At 41.6% G+C, this 22,970-nt stretch overlaps 1 protein-coding gene across 1 annotated transcript in view; it reads left to right on the top strand.

Moving 5' to 3' along the window:
• The window catches only part of adisspb (adipose secreted signaling protein b), a 26,055-nt gene extending 3,085 nt beyond the window's left edge, over positions 1-22,970 (top strand). Inside the window, exons 2-7 of the mRNA XM_071908632.2 lie at positions 245-310; positions 1,643-1,750; positions 9,050-9,189; positions 14,478-14,616; positions 17,853-17,978; positions 20,442-22,970. Coding sequence (XP_071764733.1) covers positions 1,732-1,750; positions 9,050-9,189; positions 14,478-14,616; positions 17,853-17,978; positions 20,442-20,542 — 525 coding nt within the window. The 5' untranslated portion in view covers positions 245-310; positions 1,643-1,731 and the 3' untranslated portion in view covers positions 20,543-22,970. The remainder of the gene's footprint in view (positions 1-244; positions 311-1,642; positions 1,751-9,049; positions 9,190-14,477; positions 14,617-17,852; positions 17,979-20,441) is intronic.

The raw sequence follows: 22,970 nt of genomic DNA, 5'->3' as shown, positions 1-22,970 counted from the left end.
GCCAGAGGGCTGTACATCTGAATCCCATGAGCAGTTTTCTAATCATAGTGACCCATTTAGCCGCTCCAAGCAGCATTGACATTTCAAACCGTTAAAAATGGAACCTGCTCTGAGCCCAGACTATTGTCAGTGGATGTGACATTGAAAGTTTTCTGTCCCCTGCGGCATCTTCCCTTCCCCTGTGGCAGTGAGAGAAGAGAGGGGCTCTGCCATTGATTCATGCTGCATTCGCTTTCTTTCCCAGGCTCTCTGTACCAGAAGAAGGAAGTTCAAACCACAAGTGGCTCTCCGGGTCGCCAGCCTTGCAGATGTGAGTAGCATTCACACTAAAAAAAAAGGACTTCTCCATTTCATATCATTATAAATTGAATTCTTTGAGGGTTTTTTAGCTGTTGGTCAGACTAAGTAAGTAATTTTAAGAATCACTTTGGGCTATGATAACTTGGGCATTTGTAATAATTTTTTGACATTTTATAGACTAAATAACCGATAATGAAAATAATCCTAATCACAGGTAGGTGTTGGGGCAAACCTGTCTCTTGTAGACTAATACAGACAGAATTGAATAAGGAGAACAGAGGAATGACATTTAAATGAATGAAATCAAGAGAGCCATCAGAAAGCCTCGTAGGGAAATGTGCTATTAATTTACCGGCTCAGTCAATGGGAGCCGTAGTCTAGGGCCGGCTAGACATAAGGTACTGCTGACATAACGCCTCTGTTTTGCCCATGATGCTTCATTGCTTGGCATGTAGTTGTCTTGGCACGGCATTGTCCTGTCGTCACAATGGGGTTGTTAAAAATGCTTCTATACAAAGGCTAGTTTCATCCAAGGACACTGATTGGTTGAAGATGCCCTTCAACCATGCTGATTCCCATAATGCATCGGCAGCTGCGCTTTATGAATAATAGCATTATTTGCTATGCCAACTGTTGTGGTAACCACGGATTTAGCGATCTTTCTTGCTTTCAACTGTTTTTTATTCTTATGTATGCTTAGGATAAACTTTTCAGGCAGAACACATGCATTGGTTACTGTTGTATAAAGGCAATAACAGTCAAGACCGCCCACTTGGGTTTTATTGTGACAGACGGCCTACTCACAGCTGTTTCACACACACATACACACACACGCATGTCATTACGTCATTATTATATAATATACTGTATATGAATACTGTATATTCTCCATATTTCCATGTTTATATTAAGCACCTCTCTGAAACGTCATGAACTTTCCTCCATCTGTGCGAAGTCCACGAGCAGAAGCTTCAGCCCCTAGCTAATCCTCTTAGACTGTTTTGTTGTTTTCCTTTAATTTAAGTCTCTGTTGGGAGTCCCTGGTACTCCTGGCTTGACCAGTACAGCACAGCTGGGCCCTCCATTGAAATACATGCTAACCTGGGGTTGTGGATTTAGAAAAAGAAAAATAAGCTTACTGTGGCTAGCTGTTATTGCCTCGTTTTATTGGTCTCCTGTGCACAGCTTTTACCTTCCTCCTTATTCTCCTATGCAATTCCGTTGATTTAATCCTTGGTTATAGTTCTCTCTCTCTCTTTCTCTCTCTCTCTCTCTCTCTCTCTCTCTCTAGCTTCATCTTTCTGTCTCTCACTGTCTCCTCTCATCCTTATTTGTTTTCCAGGGTTGTTCTGAGGTCAGACTGCTGAGATGATAAGGCTGTGACAGTGTCTGTGCAAGTGTGTCTGTCTGTATTGGACCAGCTCCCCTGACATGGCCACTGCCAAGAAGAGTGAGTTTTTACTGTTGTATTCACTGCCTGTTATGATGACTGTAATGTCCATTGACTCTTCATATTTTAACACTAGAGCTGCAACGATTAATCGATTAGTTGTCAACTATTACATTAATCGCCAACTATTTTGATAATCGATTAATCGGTTTGAGTAATTTTTTAAGAAAACTAAGTCAAAATTCTCTGATTCCAGCTTCTTAAATGTGAATATTTTTGGGTTTCTTTACTCCTCTATGACAGTAAACTGAATATCTTTGGGTTGTGGACAAAACAAGACATTTGAGGACGTCATCTTGGGATTTGGGAAACACTGATCGACATTTTTCACCATTTTCTGACATTTTATAGACCAAACAACTAATCGATTAATCGAGAAAATAATCGACAGATTAGACCCTCCTAAGTCTTTCAGCAGTTATTTTCTACAGCCTGGAGAAGCAATGCCATTGTGAAGTGTATATGCCACTTCAGGCAGACAGAGCAAGCAGCAGTTAATGTTCAATATTTAATCAGCCAGGGCTAACTCCAAATGTTTGTAACTCAAGATCGAATGTGTTTGTTTTTAAACCAAATCTCTGTTAAATCAACTCTGTAGCAACAGGTGGCAAACAGAATAACATCAATTTATTTTGGGGGAATTACCAGGAGGTAAAGCCCTTGGCCGGCCCTGCCCAGTCCTGTAGAGGGGAAAAAAAGGCCTATTGTTGTTGTATCTAGATCAGATTCCCTGTGGACTCTATTCATTTCCTGTCATGTCCATTCAGTTCTTTCACCTCTCCTCCTGATCTGTTTGTCCCATCTTGATGACATCAGTCCTGCTCCCCTGCTTTGACTGGAAGGATTGCAAACTGTTGTTCCCCAAAAGACAAATTAGATAGAATCAACACTTTATTCACCAAGTACAATGACTGGAATTTGTCTTGGTAACAATGGTGCGATACAATAAATACTAACTATATACAGGCATCAGACATCACATTCAGTGCAGCGAGACTGTGCAAGACATTCAATAGACAGAAGACTATAAATTGCATTACTCCAGAGATTTTTCCCAGCCTCGCTATAGTGAAAGGATGAGAACGGTGTGATCATAATGTTGGCACATCCATCTTACACTCTGACAACTTGATATGACTGTAAGTTAAACTTCCTCAGTCTTTTCTTATGCAATTGGGGTTCATTGGAAGGGATTGGCTGTTGCTACAAAGCTTACTGAAGGAAAAAAAACACTTGAATGGGACAACAGATTCTTCAGTTTAATTTGTATTGAAGTCACTTGAGGCAGCCGTCAAAGCCCCAAATTGACCTTTTCACCAATCAAACAACCCGGGGGCATTCAGGCAGGATCATGAAGGCCATCTGCTTAAAATTCACCATTGATTTTTTTCTTTCTCTGGGGGTTTCTTGCATTGGAAAAGGGTGTGTTGGCCCTGGTGAGTCAGTGTCAGCAGCTTCACATCAGATTTTTTGTTGAAGTAAGCAAGTTCTTTTTCCTCAGAAGCAGGAAGGGCTGAATGAAAACCCTTTTTGGAAACGAGGCTGGCACGAGAACAAGACCTGGGAGACTGGCTTGAATGACTCAACAGGTTTTTTATCACTGCCATGAATACGTCTCATCTCCTCCCCAGTGGAGTTTGGGTACTTGTTGCCTACAAAGACCGCTCTGCTGCGGGCCTTTGTTCTTTCTTTGATAAGGTCACTGAATGAAGGACGGCGCAAAGGGAGCCTCTCTATTGACTTGCTGTTGACTGCAGTTTACAAAATGGATTTCTCATGTGTCTGGGATGGACTGAAATGTCACATGAAGTGTGTGTGTCGCCTTCTTCTTAGGGAGAACTAAAGGGAAAATGTGTGTATGTGTTGTGTGTGTGTTGCAGCCCTCCCCTTCTTGCAGAGAGTTAATAGAAAGTGGGGTTTTTTTGTATGTGTAGGTGTGTCCTACCACGTCTTCAGGGAGAGGCAGAGCTTAAGAGGAAAGTGTGTGTGTGTGTGTGTGTGTGTTTGTTTGTGAGTGTATGTGAGAGAGAGGGAGAGACATACAGAGAGAGAGAGAACTCTGCATTGAGCCATGGGACAGCCTTTAAAGACTTCGTTCCCATGGTCTTTGGAGAATATTAAAGTAGCTCAAGTTGCTCTATTATCTTAAAAGTTAACAGATACAGATACAGTCGCATGTGACAGAGGGATGGTCTGATGAAGAAGCGGTGAGAGAGGAGGATGGGGTGGATAGAGAGAGACGGAGATGAAGCATTCATTCATTCTCTTTACCTGCTTAATCCTTTCCAGGGGTCGCAGGGGGGTTGGGAGCCTATCCCAGCATACACTGGGTGTAACGCAGGGAGATTACTTTGACAGGTTGCTAGTCCATCACACAGACAGACACTCACATTAATACCTATGGGCACTTTAGAGTCTCCAATCCACCTGACTTGCATGTCTCTGGAATGTGGGAGGAAACCGGACTATGTTAAATCCACTCGAACATGGAAGAAAGAAAGGGCGATGAAGATGAAACAGTACTATGAGAAAGAGAGAAAGAAAGAGATGGTGAGAGGCATTACATGTGTCAGGCGGAGATGCGGTCCCGTGAAGAAGCAGTGGCAAGGAGAGGGGGAGACGGGAGGAGGAGAAGGTGGATAAAGACAGAGATGAATCAGTACAATCAAGCTGTAAGAGAGAAAGCGAGGGAGAAGGAGTTTAGAGAGAGGAAGGCTGACAGGCTGACAGACTACTCTAATATCCAGCGGAGCAGAAGCAGATACACAGACAGCCAGATTAGTGGAGGGAGAGAAATAGATAGAGATTACTCTGAAATAAGCCAGTTTAGTTGGGTGTGCATGTACGTACGCTTGTGCATGTTAATTTGTGTGTGTGTGTGCATCTGTGTGGTTATAGGCCCGCTACTATATGTGTGTGGGTGTGTGTGTGTGGGCAAGTGTGTGTGACCCTACTCTCTCTCTGTCTGGGCTGTTTGCCAGAGAATGTGGATTATCTGGCCCATCTAAAAGGGCAGGGATCTCAGTATTGTGATAATGAGACTGACACAGAGGCTTGGCCCAAGGCACTGTCCTCATCAGCTGGGACCGGCTGACCATGTAGTAAGGCTGGGTACTGGCACTCGAGGCTTGTTTGGCACCCAACGAATCACGTACTACCGAAATATGTTAAAGCATTCTGTGCCAAAGTTCGGTACTTTTAATCTTACGTCGTGTCTCATCCAATTACCAGACCCGCTCGTTTACTGAAGTGTAGGTAACGACTGAAGCTTGGTAACTACTTGCCACAGGCAGGAAAAACACTACTCTTTCATCTCTTCACAGTGTCGCAGAAACAGTCCATGGTCTGGCTACATTTTGATAAAATATGTTTTAGTAAAATTAATGAAGCACTTAATAGGACACAGTGTTAACTTGAGGCAAGAGAGCTGTACTGTGTTTGATTGCAATAAAAGAAATGGCGACAAAAATAGTCAAAACATGTTAAACGGCATTTTACATAAATGTATAGGTCAAGTTTAAGTTTATTTAAGTCGCAGTTGTCTCAATACACTTTTAATCACTGATGTCAAAGCAGGTATTTTGCCTTTCATAGCTGATGCCAAACATCTGCTTTGACATCAGTGATTGGGGTGTGGCCAGAAGTGCAACATGCTTGAAAGTTTCAACCCATAGAGAGCAGTGTAACAATGATTTATTTTCTGCCCTATGTAAGTTAGTGTTGATTTGCTCTTTACTATTCTCGTTTTGGAATGGAACTTGGTTACTGGCTGGTAGACTCCACTATGGCACTACCTTTGTGAACCCCCCCCCCCATTTTATATAAGTTCCCAACCTCAATGGGTATAATGTACCCTTTTAACTGTGACTGCTGATAAACTCCCATTGGCCTTATAGTATGAAAGCCTACCATTATTAAGCTTAGCGTGTGCCAAGTGAATGTAATTACACTGTCATGGATCCCTATTATATGAACTTCTAGGCTGCATTTAGAAAGCCTCTTAGAGCTGGAGTAGTGTCTTAGTGACAGGTCACATAACGTGACCGGCTGATAAACTTAAAGCTTAAGTCTTTGTCTCCTGATTCAATCATCAGGAGAATCTTGCCTCTCTCAAAGGAAAAATCCACCCTCGAATAGTCTTACACTGTTAGATATCATCAGTCTGTGTTGTTCAATGCATTCCAGGAGTTATTTACTCTTTTGCTGTAATTTGCCCATTTGGTGTACCCACTTTCCCTCTCCCGGCCTCAAAGCACAAGATTTGGGTTCTCTGTGCTGCATATGTGGAGGGTGGAGAGTGATAGCGATAATGTAGTACATTTTTCCAGTTGAGAAAAAAATACAATACAACACAATACAAAAAAATACATCACCAAACAACAAAATGGACTCGGAAATGCAACATACGTCACCAATAGCTGTTTTTGAACAGTGTTAAAGTGTTTTTCCTTTAATTCTTTAGAGACTTAAGAGACATGTTCATAAATCAAACCTGAACTGCCAACATCATTATAATCAGATATTAGGGGTTTCCCTCCAACATCTGTCCATTAGGGAAAAATGTTTAAATCTTGAAATTCTACCCAGTCTTTCAACAATATGGATGTCCAGAAGTCTCAGAGGCTCAGAGATCTTAAAATAGCTAAATGTTTATCCAAATTGAGCTTTATTTACTTTCATATCAGCAATCATTTCATAAGTGTAGGCGTCACTTTTTTCAAATATGGGATATCTCAATCTGGAACAGCCCCCTTCATAATATGTTCTGTTTTAGGGTTGAATCTGAGATATCTGAGATTGTTCAAGATTGTAGGAATAAGAAATAAATTATGTTTTAGGTTAGGTCTCAAATCGCATATCTCGGATCAGAGCTCCTATTATGAGATATTCTTAATAATCCAAGATATCCTACTCTGACTTTGGGTTTACAAGCTTAGGCCAAGCCTCATATCTGTGAAGTAGAGCGTTAGATAGTAAACTGCACTTCAGTAGAACACCCGCCATCCCTCCACTCTCGTTTCTACTATCCATTTAGACACTGTGATCCTGCGCATATGGAATGTGATGTAACTCTTGAACTCATTACTGTGACCCAGATTGCTGATAGCGAGGATTTGTAATCTCTAATATGAGTCTGTATGAAAGTTTCATGGAACTGGGGCCAAGCGGGTCAGTAATGGCCCGTGTTTCATATGTAATACAAAGACAGAAGTAAGCATATTAAATGAATCTACTGCATAGTTTATGGGGCCAAAGGTACTGCGACACTGTGAGCCTGCCAACTTTAGATCAGCGTTTAGTAAGAATATAGTATATCGTAAGTATAGCTGCAGAGAGAGTATGAAATTATCTCGAACCAGACCCTGTAGGAAAGACGTTACGGTGCGATCAGCTTGAATAAAATGCAACCGCAGTATTGCATTTCCCCAAATATCCCCCCATCTCTTTCCAAAGCAGACTAGTCCTTTATGTGTTGTTGCTGTCCTTGATGCATGTGTTTGCTTAATTACACGTCTAGTCTCAAAAAATGAATAATTAAGCTCGCCCTGCTGAATACAGCTACCAGTGAAGATGCCTTATGTGTTAGTTACAACACTGAATGAGAAGTAGTGCCAAAGGACAGAGCTCCAAAGCTAAATAATGCACTTGTATTTTTTTGTACATGTGGCTATGTGCTTATAGACCATAAACACACTGTTAGATACACACCTCCCCGCTCGCACAGTACTTTAGAGAGGTGGAGATCAATAATATTGGCTCCAGATCAAGGAACACTGTCTTTGTGCACAGAGGTCACATGGCTGATTGCAGCAATTCTTGAGCTTTTGAGTAAATCAAGAAGCATCGGTTAATTAGTAACATGGTGCCAAGGGGAAGTGTGTGTGTGTGTGTGTGTGTGTGTGGTGTTTGTGACAGAGAGACAATGCTCAGACACACACATGCATGCATGTGCACATACACACACACACACACACACACACACAGGGTTTGCAAGTATGACTAATTCATTTCCTAATTGCTTATCTCACCCCTCGACCAGAGACACTCATGCACACACACACACACACACACACACCACACATCTCAACACCCCTTTCCCCAACAGTTGACGTTTTCTATGGGAAACTGCTTACAAATTCAAGTGATGGGCAAGGACCAGTTGCTATTATCAAAGGACTGCTTCTTATTTAAAAAAAAAAAGCATAATTTAAAAAGTTGTTTTCATTATAGCAGATCTGTCATATTCTGTCATACTCTTGACGTTTACTCCTTAAAAGGTCTGGGAAACTGAAGCTCTTTGCAGATCCAAAGCTTTTTTTGAGCAAAAATTTAGACAAATTATTTGTTTTCACAGAGAATTGTTTTTTGGGGTTGGGTGGGGTATTGGAAGAAAAACTTTCCATTCTCTCACGCTAAGGAATGAATGCCTGGGCAGGCAGAACAATAAATATCAGTGTGTCTCAAAGTCATAGGGGAGCACCAAACCCTTGGTTATATAACAGGTAATAATATGTTTAGCTTGTAAGCCTAAACTTCTTTAAGTCCTTTATTTTACCTCAGAGATCCCATGGAGACTGGCATATGGGCCATGCAGTAGAACAGTTCGATGGCACACAGTATAGGCTGTTGGTCTGAGCAGCAGGGAGACCGTCCCTCAACCAGAAGACTTAAATTCAAGCTAGGATTTGATCGATATGGGTTTTTGAAAGCCAATACTGATATTTTTGTATTGCAGCTACTAGGGATGGGACAATATATTGAAATTCAATGTATCGCAATGCAAAAATGTGACCATACGTATCGTGGGGCAGAAAAATTAGTCATTCTGCTGTAGTAATCACAAATGAGACGGTTGCCCATCACAATTTCACAAGTTCTCGATCAAAATTATATTATTTTCCTTCAGCCTTTATCTCACTTTCACCCTTTCATGTTTGCTCTCTCTCTTTCCTTCTCACTCTCTTTTTCAGTCTCCTTCTCTCCTCCAATCCTGCCAACAGTGTTTTCTTGAACACTTTGTGAGCAGGGTGTGGTGTATCATGGGTGCATGAATGTGTCCCTGCGTGTTTTTTTTTTTTTTTTTTTTTTTTCAGGCAGCTTTCAGACTATCAGACCAGTTTTGAGTAATTACTTTTATAAAGTGCTCCACTGCATGCTCCATTATGTCACTAAGAGGAGGAGTAGGCCAACACTGTTTAACGTGGCTTTGTCCCATTAATGGGCTTGTGTGTGTGTGTGTGTGTGTGTGTGTGTGTCTGTGTGCGTGCATCTCCAACTTTCATTGTCTTTCATTCTCAGGTTCTGCGAAGGCGGGGGGAGTGCGCTTCTCAGAGGAACCCCCCGCTGCCGGCGCCCCCTCCCACGTTCACTTTGACGAAAAACTGCACGACTCTGTTGTCATGGTGACCCCAGAGGCTGATGGCAACTTCATGGTCAAGGTGTGTTTAAGCTTGTGATTGGCTGAAACTGGCTAAAGTGGTGTCCGCCCTGTTGCTTCTCATTACAGAGGGTCCTAATTTTCCCCAAATTTAGTTCAATTGGTTCCCATTTTTCAGGTTTATTTTTCCCACATTACAGATTTTACATGTTTGTGAGCATTCACACTCAATAATGTCTGTTATCGCAGTTTGTTGTCTTAGTCAGATATCTCTGCTTGGCATAAGCCATCAATTTTTAGTGAGCATCTTTCCAAAAAATGTATTTCTGCTCCACTTACACGGTCCATTATTAAACTCAGATCCCGAATTTCATAAAACAGAGGACCCTGCTCCACCCTGTTGCAGCCTGTTACCATCAACATAATCTTCAATCACACCACAAATATGTCTGTCCACTGTAAGATGCCGATGGCAAGGAGGACTTAAGTTTATGATTAACTGACGTTCGTTGAGATAATCCAGTTTCCACTATCTGCTTTCCTGTTTCTGTCAATTTACCTTCTGTGATGTGATCACATGACAAATAAGATTTTCCAGCCAATTAATTATGGTGACATGAGTTCGGGTCTGGTTATTGAACCCTGGGTAATCAAATTCTCTGCTTCCTTTACTCCTTCCTTTACTGTGCAGTCAATGATTATGTTTGATTGTACACCAATACTTAAGTCTTATTATGAAAATACTCCAATTACGACATGGAGTACTGTGATATTAATCAGATTATTGAAGTTGTTCAGATATTATAATAGTTTGATAATAGTTTACTCTGACTAAGCCCAGGGATGTGCAATTAATTGTTTGTTTGTATTATTGTGCCATTTTAGTTTCCGTAGTTAATAATCATAACATAATGAAACATTTAAGTAATTTAGAATTTCCATTGTAGTAGAAACAAGTGAGGATGTTGAATTAAGATGCCAAAAGGGCTGTAAAATAATTGTATCTATAAAATCATCATCAGCATCTGCTAGTCATGATTAATATTTATGATCACAGTATCTAGCAAGATAATCAGGATTATCATTTTAGCTGTAATGAAGCATCCCTAATCCACACCTCAAGGCTTGGCACTGGATAATTGTGGGAAGGTTACATGGGAGCAAAAGAAATACTGTCGTAGTTTTCCTGACAGCAGGGAAACGACTGACAGCAGCAGAGGAGACACGACTTTGAATAATCGCAGTGCCTCAGATTGGATGACAATGGGAACATGAACAAAACGTTCTTCTGTTATGCATATAAAGAGCTGAATCGGACTATTTAATGCACTTTACTCAAAGTAATGGCAATAATTACAGCATTGTGTAAATGTAGTAAATGATGCGACCATGTGATGATCTGATATTAATCTATTTAGTTTCAAGGACTCTCATTGAAACCATAGAAATGTTTGGAGGCACTGTTTGATAAGATAATGATCTCAGCCATTTTTCTAAGCTCAGTTATCAGTCGGCATCATCAGATACTTCCTTGAAGCCAAGATGGTCTGCAGTAGTTTCCTCCCAGCTATCAGACGTTATTCAGTCTCCTTCCTCTTCACAGAGACAATTCAATTCTGTTTTTACATGAAGTCAAGTAATATTCAAGTGTTCTGTTCCAAAACACTTAATGCCCATTTTAGAAAAAAATCATTACCTGAAGTTAATCATTCCTCTCTAAAATATAGACAATCTGTGTTGTAAAAATGCTGTAATTTTGCCAGCAAGTAACTTAGTTCAATTCAAACTGTATTGCCCTGGAAGTGAAACTTCTTTGCAGACAGGATTTACAGTAAAAACACACAATAAAAACACATATAACAAATCGCCACTGCATTTACTTATTTATTTATTGCATCTGTATTTTAAGTTGGCTACTATCCCTGAAACTACTGTAATTCGTTTTAATTATGTGCTATCAGTCAGTTTGTAAGAGTGGCCTGGGTGTCACGATTTCAAATGGTGGATGTCTCATTTTATATGGAAACTCTTTGATCCAAGGTGCCAGTCTCCTCAGTTTCTATGAGCGGTGATGGGCTTTATCTGTAAAACATCCAGGAGAAGATGAAAGTCTTCTCTCATCACCGCTAATCTCCTCTATTGACTACAAAGGTACAAGAATGTCAGACTTCTCTGTTCTGCCCTGTCAGTCCTTTAACCCTGGAGGTGCTCAGCTGAAACGCCAATGAAAGACAAAGAGACGTGCCAAGCGCTCAAAAACCTGCAAACAATGAACATGTTTCAGATATACAGCCTCCAGTAGCATCGATGCTGCTTATGATCAAGATGCTGATGAAGGGATGTACAGCTGAAACATGTGCATAACTGCTTAATAAAAACACAGCTCATTTATTTTTCGAGAGTGCTGGCTATTCTTTCCACTTCTTTAACCCTACCTGGTCCTAGTGCCTGTTTCTCACTGCCACATAGCTGTTTGGGACCTAAACTGTACCTGAATATGTTTTAAATTTGTTAAATTGTTCAGACAGGGTTGCAGAATAAGAACAACTTGCACAGAGGAATATTAGGTCATCTAATATACTCTGCTGTGATTTCAGGTTGAAGGAAAACAAATTTTGCTCCTAATTCAAAATTGACAGGCACTGATTTAAATATTTGTAAAAAACACATATGATTTAGTTTACCTTACAAGTGATGAATTTTTGTGGCTGCTCAAGTGCCTGGTACGTAAAATCAAATGCATGTCAAGTAGCTCACATTTTCAGAACGATCCTTCAGATACGTCCTAGAGTCCTCTATATGACTATTACTAAACGACTAAACTTTAGTCTGTATTCCTTTTGTCTCTCCTTCACTGCCAGTCACTGAATAAGCCTTCCCTCCATCTCACTTTTGTTGTTAAATTCAGTAATCAGTTCTCAGCTCTATCATTGCTTTCCATCATTGCTGTCTCAGCGAAGGCATGCTTGGAGAAAAAGAAATTTAAATGCCAATATGAAAGATGGATGGAATAAATGCCCTTACAGACACAAAATAAATGCCTCCAGAGGGCTTCTGCTTCCGCTGTTTCTCAACTATACCCAAACCCCAAAAGCACAGAAGAAAGTTCTGTATACACCCGCTGTAACTAAGCCTGTCCAAGCTCTGAAACAAATTCATAGCCAAGCTTAAAGGGAAAAGCAGCACTGCTCTCTATGAGTTGAAACTTTCAAGCATGTTGTACTTCTGGCCACACCCCAATCAGTAATGTCAGAGCAGGTGTTTGGCATTAGCTGTCGAAGGCAAAACACCTGCTTTGACATCACTGATTGGGGTGTGGCCAGAAGTGCAACATGCTTGAAAGTTTCAACCCATAGAGAGCAGTGCAACAACACTTTCCTGCCTTATGTGATTTAGTGTTGATTTGCCCTTTCAAAAGCTGTGTGCACATGTGCTAGAAACTTAGCTGTGACCTACAGAGTTACGGAGCAGTCCCTTTTTGTGTGTGTGTGTGTGTGTGTGTGTGTGTGTGTGTGTGTGTGTGTGTGTGTGTGTGTGTGTGTGTGTGTGTGTGTGTGTGTGTGTGTGTGTGTGTGTGTGTGTGTGTGTGTGTGCCCTTTGATGGGCCTGCTTCACCGTGGGCGCAGAGTTCTGTCAGCCCGGCGTTGTGGCTGAATGTGCCGCGTGTCTACATTATCGCCACGGAATCGGGGGCGGGGGGGGGGGGTTGCTATGGAAACGTCCGGAGGTTGCCAATCCTGGCAGTCACACCAAAGATGAGGTGGGAGTGTGTGGGATAGAAGCGGTATGCATACCACAGCTGTCTGAATACCACCTTTCTTTCACTCTGTAGAGACTGTAAACACGTGGTCTCCCACAAATGTTGAGTGGGGCAATAAGTAGATGATTGACTATTAAACAGGCTATTAAACAAATGCTGTGCGCCCCCCTTAGGCCAATCAGTGTCATTTTGAAAAAAGCTGAAACTGCCGTCAGAGCTGCAGAGGTCAAACTGAACAAGTGTTGCTTCAAAACTGAAGAATAAAAACTTGTTTTCGTTGAACTCTGCCTGTCGTTCGTGTTCCTGTGCATGTCCAGGTCCGAGTGTTGTAATCCATTTTTATTTTCTACAGAAATGTTTTAAACCAGAAATGTTTCACGCCACTTATCACTGTTCATCAGTCTTCATTAAGGAGCCATATCACCTATTTTATATCTATTTTTTCCCAGCCAGATGGTGTAAATCTCAAACCAAATGAATTTGCGAGAGACAGCTCACAGTCTGTGGATGTGCGTGCGATTATGCACATAAAAAATCAGTTTAGTTTTTCAGCGTAGTGCCCCTTAAATGTTTTCTCTCTCTCTGTCTGTGTGTCCCTCTCTCACGCCTCACTTATGCTGCTGCTGCCTGTCCTCTGTTTATTGCTTTAACCAGGGGTTGTGTGAGGCTGAAGTTGCCAGTTGCAGCTCTAGCTGGAGGGGCTTTGGTTTATCTCTCCTTTCCTGCACTCCCTGCTGTCTCCCTCTCTCACTTGATCTCTATCTCTTTTTATTTATCCCATCTTCTCTCGAAGGCTTCTCTCCTTTCTCTGACAATTCCCTCATGAATTTTTCTCTTTAGTAAATATTAGGCTGCTACGTCTCAGTCACTCCTCACTCTCTCTCTCTCTCTTGCTCTTCCTCTCTCTCGCCTTCCTTTACACTCTCTTGTTTAGTATGTGGGTAATATAATCATAAAGTCTGCATTGTGCTGTATAACTGTGGCAGTTTCAGTTGGTTGCATCAGAAGTAAGTTAAGTATGTAACAGTGTGGAACCTGTTATTGTTTCTGAGTCAGTCAGCAAGTTAATCTACCGTCTGATGGATGATCTTGTTATGCATTCGCAGTCTCGATTGCGAGAGACATCGTCCTCTAAGAGAATTACTTATTCATACTATTCATAAAAATCATTTATTCATTGAGATGTAATAGACCTACACTATACTGTATCAGACCAAGCCAAAGCCAATTTCTCTGCCTCTCTCTTTCCCTCTCTCTCTTTTTCTCTCCCTCCTTCTCCCTCTCTTCCCATGTCTTTGTCTCTCTCCCTCCTTCCTTTTCCTTTCTTCTCCCTCTCTACTTTCTTGATCCCCCATTACACACACACACACACACACACACACACACACACACACAAGGGTACAGTGGGATCAGTCCAAATTTTGTAGGAGAAAGATGGAGATTGCAGATTGCATTTACTCTTAACTGCCAATTCCTTACTTGACTCTTCTCTCTCTCTCTCTCTCTCTCTCTCCCTTTCTCTCTCTCTCTCTCTCTCTCTCTCGCTCTCTCTCTCTCTCTCTCTCTCTCTCTCTCTCTCTCTCTCTCAGGTCGGCTTCCTGAAGACGCAGCACAGGTATGAGATCGTGTTTACCTTGCCCGAGGTTCCTGCGCTGGGGAAAGACGTGTGTCCTTCGCCAGTACCCAGTCCACACCTCCGGATCACCGATATCACACCCGTACCAGAGGGTAAGATGAACACAAAGAGAGAATGAGGGGGAAAACAAACAAAGAAAACAAAACTAAACACAGCACATGTATCTAAACTGAGCATGTAAAATATCAGGACCACCTCTTACCATGAAATAATATGATCAGGTGAAAACTAGGATCCCCTCTTCTACTGTATCCATTATTTAAAGAAATGTGAGCCTTGAAACAACTGAGACATGGATTGTACAAAAGAAGCTGCAGCTCATAAATGCTTTAAAAGGGCAATAAGTAACATTTTTACTGCCCCATAGAACAGTATGACCATTATATATCTGCAGGGGGTTGATAGGATTGTCAATCAGTGCAGTGACTCACTGATTACTTCATCAGGTGCTGAGATTTCTGGCTTTGCAAACTCAATTTACTCTGTGTTTTGGAACAAAAACTCCCCACCTATTTGAAGTTTACAGTGCAACCAGTGTTGCAAGACTTTTCAGCTAAAAAGCCTCGTTCTCAAGACAAAAATGCAAATAACAAAGCAGCATTATTACTAAAGTATTTTGCGTCATGATATATTCCCTCTTCATTAGATGTTTCTGTTGGATCTCTGCTCTAATTAGCTAGCTTACTCATCTCTATTGTGAAAATGTGACATAAAGAGGGTGAGGAGGAGGAGGTCAGTTGTATCGATGTTGTTACGAATTCAATTGGTTGCCAATAGAAATCAGTAAAGGTCAGAGATTACTTAATGCCCCTTTAATTTAGTTTACTCAGTATTAGGCTTTTGCCAGTCACACAGCACACTTTGGCCTCAGCTATACAAATCAGTCTGATGTCACAACCTAAGTCTGCTACCTTTTTCCTATACCTGTGTGCAATTGTTTTCACACTTCAACACTGACTGGAAATGTAACAAACAAAGAGAAGTAAATTTAGTACGTGTCTGGTTTTGTTTCAGGCAGACCTTGGTGAAATGGCATCTGCAAATAATTCTCAGCATTTGTCATAGGCTGCATGGACCAGATGGGTGGGGATTACTGCAGCAGACAACTCAGATAGTATTAGCTCAGTTGTCTCTTACAGGAAAGTGGCAAAAACAAAACTGCCTTTCAAATGGAAGTCTACATTTTCTGTCACTCGTTATGCTGTCCTATGCGGCAAACCCCAAACATCTAGCACCTACTAAAACAAGCAAATGCTGTCTGACTCAGGTCTGACTTCAAATCAAACCACAACTTTTTGAATTGCTGCAGTGTTGAATCTTTACTGGATTTCCCCCCCTTCAAAAAAAACAACAACTTTATTCCATTTGCTTAAATGGGCCAAAGGTGATCCGAGTGCTCTAATGCTTTTTGGGAGCGCTGCCCACTTCTCTAGTCCAACTCACCCTTGGCTAAGTAACTAAACCACATAACTGACCTTTAACATGGCTGTTTTGAAATATGGTGCCACCCTTTATATTACCTTCTGGACCTGTGTGCACGTTTGTTTCTGCTGATGTTAATAGTGGCAGGTGTGTGTGTGTGTGTGTATTTATTATATTCCTGACTGTTTACTCATTTGTCAGCTGTGTTTATGTGTTTTTCCCCGTGTTGACATTTCGTTCCCTTGGCCGTCTGACTGTCTGTCTAGTGTCACGCTAATCCATATTCAAAACAGACTCACAAATAGAGAGAGAGAGAGTGAAGTGAGAAGTTGGCAATAAAGAGGAAATACAATCTCTCTCCCTCTGTGTGTCTCTCCTTGTGTCTATCCCCTCTCCCTCTCTCTAACTCATTTTCTGGGTCTCTCTCTCTCTCTCTCTCTCTCTCTCTCTCTCTCTCTCTCTCTCTCTCTCTGTCTCTCTCTCTCTCTCTCTCTCTGTCTGTGTCTCTCTCTGTGTTTTTGCACCTCTCCTGAAACCAGAGTTATGTTAGAAACATTGATTCCTCTGGGCTAAATAATGCTTTTTTTTGTACAACCTGCAGCTTGCTGCACATTGATATTCATCAAAGCATCTAATTCTCTCTCTGCAATAATGTTTAAACTGATTAATTGATGTAGGGCTGCAACTAACGATTATTTTCAATATCGATTAATCTGTCGATTATTTCTTCGATTAATCGATGAATCGGATAAAAAAACAAAAACAAATTTTATTTCCATAATTTTATTCAAAAAACAAAATGTTATTCCAAATTGACAATATTAACACAAATAACAGACCTAAATGTATGCTATACAACATGTGCAAAAGATATATGCTCGTTTTTTTAATAAAGTGCACAAAAAACAGGTATTTTTTACGTTGCTTGAACGGACCTGAGCTGTTAAAATAATAATAAATTATAAATAATAAAAAAGAAAAACAAAACACAAACTAAGTGTTAACAGGCTTTGCTACATCAAACAGCTTTAGTAACAGGCCATGGATAATCACAATAAACAACAAGGGACAAAATACAGAATTATAGACAGATTGAAAGATTAGTGGGCCAAAAAGGCCAGTGAATAAAAATGTGTCTTTAGCTTTAGCTTGCTAGACTAACGTTAGCTATACCGCCTCTGCTCTACCACTGACGTTAGCCAGCTAGTTCAATACACTTGTCATGCAATATTGAAGTAAATTTGACTTAATAGACCATTCAAGCTGGATCGCGAGCAAACACCGGCTATTAGATAAACGAGAAGAACTACCTGCTGTGAGACGAACGATTCCTCACTTCAAAACGCAATGCATGCCATGGGTCTAAACTCGTTTAATTAATTAAAGATTTTGTAGTTACGCACCCTGCTGTTGAGTCCCCTTCATCCATGGCTCCAACATGTTTTCGTTTCAGGTGTTCTCTCATTACCGTGGTGCTCCCGTGCAAGATCGGTTTTACGTAGTTTGCAGCTAACACACTTTTTACTCGAATTTAATGTGAAGTGCTCCCGTACTATAGATGATTTTGGTCGAACAGTTTTCTCCGCCTCCGCCATGTTTCAAATGTTTTTTTTTCTTGAAGTGACCAGCTCCGCCATAGACATGTCTATGAGCTCCGCGACACAGCAAGTGACGTAGCCAGGTCTGCGACCCAACGAATCGACACACACACACACACACACACAAGGGTACAGTGGGATCAGTCCAAATTTTGTAGGAGAAAGATGGAGATTGCAGATTGCATTTACTCTATTGCATTACTTGACTCTCTCTCTCTCTCTCTCTCTCTCTCTCTCTCTCTCTCTCTCTCTCTCTCTCTCTCTCTCTCTCTCTCTCTCTCTCTCTCTCTCTCTCCCTCTCTCTCTAGGTGGTCTGAAGGTGACCTGTGAGTACATGGCCCAGCAGGAAGGGGTTCTGTGTGAGGAGGTGCTGCTGCTGAGCGAGACCAACGAGGAAGCCTCTGTTAAGGTCAAAGTTCATGCCAGGGTCATGGGTGAGATTACTTTATCAATATATGTAATAACAACCTCATTGTTCCGTGCTATCTCTTCATCAACAGTGTCTGTCTGTATATACAGTGTATATTACACCACACTGTTGCCTCACTGAATTAAGTAACCCGGGGTTTGAACTGAGGGTTGCGGCGGCATCTGGAAACTCCGAAAGACACGAGGGAAATCCTTTGAGAAAGATATCAATCATCTTTTGGCAGTCCTTTATATTTTATGGTTGTACAGATTACACAAATTATTTTTCTAGCATTTCTACTTTTGAAACTTTAAAGGAGTACACCGAGGTTTTAGTAGATTGGCCTGTTGGTCAAGTTACCCATTAAGTGATGAGTGCATAGACGCCAACCCTGGAATAACCACAAATTCTTTGTGAGGAACCATGTGTAAGACGATGAAAATATAAAATCGATGTACCTATGCCGTGTAAAACTAATGCTTTTGCTGCTAAAACCTATCTTTTGCTGCCCAGCATTTCATTTTCAATATAGTATTTTATTTTTCCCCAAACTAATGTCTGCATGCATCTTCTCTTATATCAACAAGCACTTAGAAGCCATTTGCAGCATTCTGATTCCCATTAGGTCTTTCACAACTGAAATGAAGTGCAGATCATCCTTGTTTACGACATCTGACTCAGTCTGGGAGTCTCTCATTACTGCCTCTTTTAGTTTTTGGTGGAGACTTGATAGCCACAGAGAGGGTTGAATTCACCAGTGTGCTGCTGCCTCCTGCTGGAGACTCTGAACAGTGTCAACACGCAACACTCCTCGTTGGAACGTGACAGTCACAAGACAAGTTAATCACAAACAGGCCTGAAAAGAGTGAAGAAAGAGTGAAAAAGTGAAAAAGCCCTCTCAGTTCAATTCAGCTCGCTTCACACCTTTATTGTCATGTAAAGGAAATTGGTCTGCAGACAGGAATTACAATAAAACCACACAAACAATTAATAACAAATCACCACAACATAAACTATACAGACAGAACTTCTGCTGATAAGACCAGAAAGGGAGTCGGGACCTTGATACAGTCCAATTTTAAAAAGTCACTTACCGGTGGTACACAGGCAGAAGCCAATAACTAGATTAGAGCTGCAACGATTAATCGATTAATCGATTAGTTGTCAACTATTAAATTAATCGCCAACTATTTTGATAATCGATTAATCGGTTTGAGTAATTTTTTAAGAAAAATAAGTCAAAATTCTCTGATTCCAGCTTCTTAAATGTGAATATTTTCTGGTTTCTTTACTTCTCTATGACAGTAAACTGAATATCTTTGGGTTGTGGACAAAACAAGACATTTGAGGACGTCATCTTGGGCTTTTTTCACCATTTTCTGACATTTTATAGACCAAACAGCTTATTGATTAATTGAGAAAATAATCGACAGATTAATCGACAATGAAAATAATCCTTAGTTGCAGCCCTAAACTAGATTGCTATACAGTATACGATGCCTGTTCATTTCCTTCCACATATTAGTACTGTCACTGAGGCGTTTGCTGTTGTGAAGCACTTCCAGGCTGAAAGGACCCTGTTATTATTCAGCATTCTCTAGACTTAAAGCAGTGCCAGTCAGACTGAATGAGAGACTGGCATTTGTTTCAGCAGATGGAGAGTTGGGTAGAGGAGGGGAGGGGAGGGGAGGGGAGTCTTTCCGTCTGTGACTGTGTAAATAGTAGAAAGCGTGTGTGTGTGTGTGTGTTTGTGTATATTTGTGTATGCTTGCGTGCGTGTGTGTGATTGAAGACGGATGAACGGGGGTTGGGGTGGTGTGAGCGTGTTTTATTCACAAAGCGTGGCCTGAACATCTGTGCGGATGTCCGTGTGTAATTGAGGCCTGGACCACAACCAGATCAGCGGATTAAGCTCCTTACTCTCCCTCCACCACTGCTGTTACCTCCGACCAGTACTGCCAGTATTACAGCAGACTGACTGGGTATAATAATAATAATAAAGCATTTTATACAGCCTTCAATCTGGTCGGTCAAAGACACGACTGTGCTAATAATTCCCTAAAGTTATTTGTTGTCATGCTAACTCTTGTGGTAACCGGGGAACTAGGTAGTGATCTGTCTTGTTTTCTGTTTTTTTTGTTCTTTTGTATATGTACAATTTTAAGAAAACTTTTCTACTGGCTCTCGTTTTTTCACCTCTCATGAAACCAGTTATTTTACTGTAGAAACATTTCATCCACTGGGCTAAATAATGGTTACTTTGTACGACCTGCTTTGCAACACATATTGATATTCATCAAAGCATCTCTCTTCAATCATGTTTACACCGATGAATTGATTTTTAGGTTGTCAGTGTCAGAGAAGTGAGGGGTTGACTTTCTCTTGAAAAGTGATTAGTGAGATCTCTCTCTCTCTCTCTCTCTTTCTTTCTTTCTCTCCTCTCTCTTTCTCACTCTCACACACTCTCTCTCTCTCTCTCTCTCTATAGATCGTCACCACGGTACGCCCATGCTGCTGGAGGGAGTTCGCTGTGTTGGTGTGGAGTTGGAGTACGACTCTGAACAGAGTGACTGGCAAGGATTTGACTAAATCTCAAGTACCTGCACCCCGACCCCCCACCCGCACCACCACCACCACCACCACCACCACCACCCCCGAGTAGACACACACACACACACACACACAGTTACCATCTTGTGGGACGACAAAAGAAGGATCAGAACTGCACACTTACCCAGTTGTAAACACGCAACAAACACCTGCCATCTTCCTGGATCGAGAAAGAAACAAGAAACATGCACACTTGCCCCGGTTTACACACACACACACACACACACACACACACACACACACACACACACACACACACAAAATACAGTGCACCACTGTGGTTCACCCCGGTCCCCATGTTTCAGTCCTCGGCCTACAAAGGAAAGGATAGTGGCTCTGCGTCCTGAGAACATTTGCATAAATTCAAAACCATTCCTCTGCTGCGTCATTCACCGCAAAATCCACAGCGTTTGAACGGACATATTGTGACTTCTATTGTTGCTTCTTCTCTGCGAATGCAACTTTTCAAAAATCCTCTCTTTGCTTCTTACCACACCTATGTTTACCATCATGTATTCTGTGTAGTTCGTCTGTGTTTTCCTTATTAAACCTCTAGAGGGCAGCAGCGCTCTCTGAATCAATGCAGCCTCGGATCCCATTCACTGCCACTGTGCTCCAGTTCTCTCTTTTCCCTGATGTGTGAACTGTTCACTCACCTGTTGTCCTGCGTGGATTTACAGGTGTGGGTGCAGACAAGGGCTCTTTCATTAATTCAGGAGCTTCAAACTGACCTAAGGAAAGGAAGGAATAAATCTACACATTTCAGGGAAATAGGAGTTGAATTGGTTGGCAGTACCTAGCCTATAATGCCTCAGTTTTACCATAAGGGGGCGCTGAAGACCACTGTATGTAACCCTCCTCACCTCTGAAGGCTTATCTGGACCAACTACGGCCCTTTACTGTGCTGCAACCTGCTCACATTTCTCCATTTAAAGGAAAAATCCGCCCTCAGATCCCTCTTACACGGTTAGATATCATCAATCTGTGATGTTCAGTACCTTCCAGGAGTTATTTTACTTTTTTGTCGTTCTTTCCCTCAGCCTGCCTCGTCTACTTCTACTTCAGTTAGTGATTTCCTACATTTCCCAGAATTTGCAGCTAATAACAATTCAGTAGTGATAGCGGAGCGAGAGTTTTTCTGGTCAAGAAAAAGCAAAAGTCATGCCTCTTACTCAAAACTCAACATGTCTTGTGGCTGCATTGCATTCTGGTCTATTGAGGCTGCTGTTGGTGGAGAAAAAATCTAGAAAGAAGCCCTTGATTTTTTTAGATAGCTGAAATATTTTCTGCTAACAAACTCTATTGTAGCTGCAGTGAAAATATCTGGCCAGTTATCCACAGGAATAAGAATAATACACCACCAAACAAAATGGTCCCAGAAATCCAAGGTATTTTGCCAATAGCTGTTTTTTTTAAACAGTGTTTTCGGGTGGATTTTTCCTTTAAGCTAGCCTACCAGTCAGTCTACCAGGTTTAGGGAGGCAGTAATGTTTTGTCTCGTTTGAGACCCAAGTTTGAGACACAAGTGCCTTTCATCGTCCTGTCCCGTTTCACACGTAACCTGCCGTCCTGTCACTGTTTACATCCTGGCACATACCTACCAGCCAAGGAGATATGGGGGGCGAGCGTGGAGCAGCAGGGTGGTGTAGTGAGCAGGGAGGCTGTCCTTCAACAAGACGCTGAGTCCCTACCTGCTCCAGGGCCGCTGGTCTGTAACTGACCCTGACCTTTGACCTCGCTGCGGAGGGACGGGGGCAGAAAGAGAATTTCTCCTTCAGGGATCAGAAAGGTCCCACGTTGGAGGAGTGAGGGTGGAACTGTCACTCGCCTGTTTGTTGTCTTTCCAGTGTTTAATCCCACCTCCACCATCTTGCCTCTCTCTCTCTCTGATCACAGGTGTTTTTGCCCACTTACCACAGTACGAATGCAGATCAGAGGAAGTCGGATAGGTATAAACGCAAGTGGATAGATTACACTGCCTATCCACTGTGCTTCATTTACGCTTGTGCTTATAGAGTAAGTGCCATGAACTGGCTGGACTGCGATCTCCCAATCAAACCCCCTTTTCACAAAATCATCAAATTCCCTTCTTGTGAATCAGCTCTAGTCTCGTCTGTTTTGACATTTTTGTTATGCATTCAGCCTTAAAGGAAACGATTCGGTGTGTAATTTCTCTGCATAATAGGCTATGAACTGTTTGTGTAGTCCAGATTAGATTGATTTATTTGATATTTGCTGCCGCGTACTGGGTCAAAGTCTGGTTTGTTCCTTTTTAGTGTATCTTTTGGCAAAACTGAAGTGCTCAATAGGTTACTGGTTCAAGAATGTAGCAGTTTATTTGTTCATATCTGCTCCCTGTATGTGTGATTTGTTACGCTGTCTCTATTTTTTAATGTCAAAAATGAAT

This window comes from Centroberyx gerrardi, chromosome 23 (assembly GCF_048128805.1).
Source record: "Centroberyx gerrardi isolate f3 chromosome 23, fCenGer3.hap1.cur.20231027, whole genome shotgun sequence".
Lineage (NCBI taxonomy): Eukaryota > Metazoa > Chordata > Actinopteri > Beryciformes > Berycidae > Centroberyx > Centroberyx gerrardi.
This window is presented reverse-complemented; position numbering and strand designations above follow the sequence as displayed.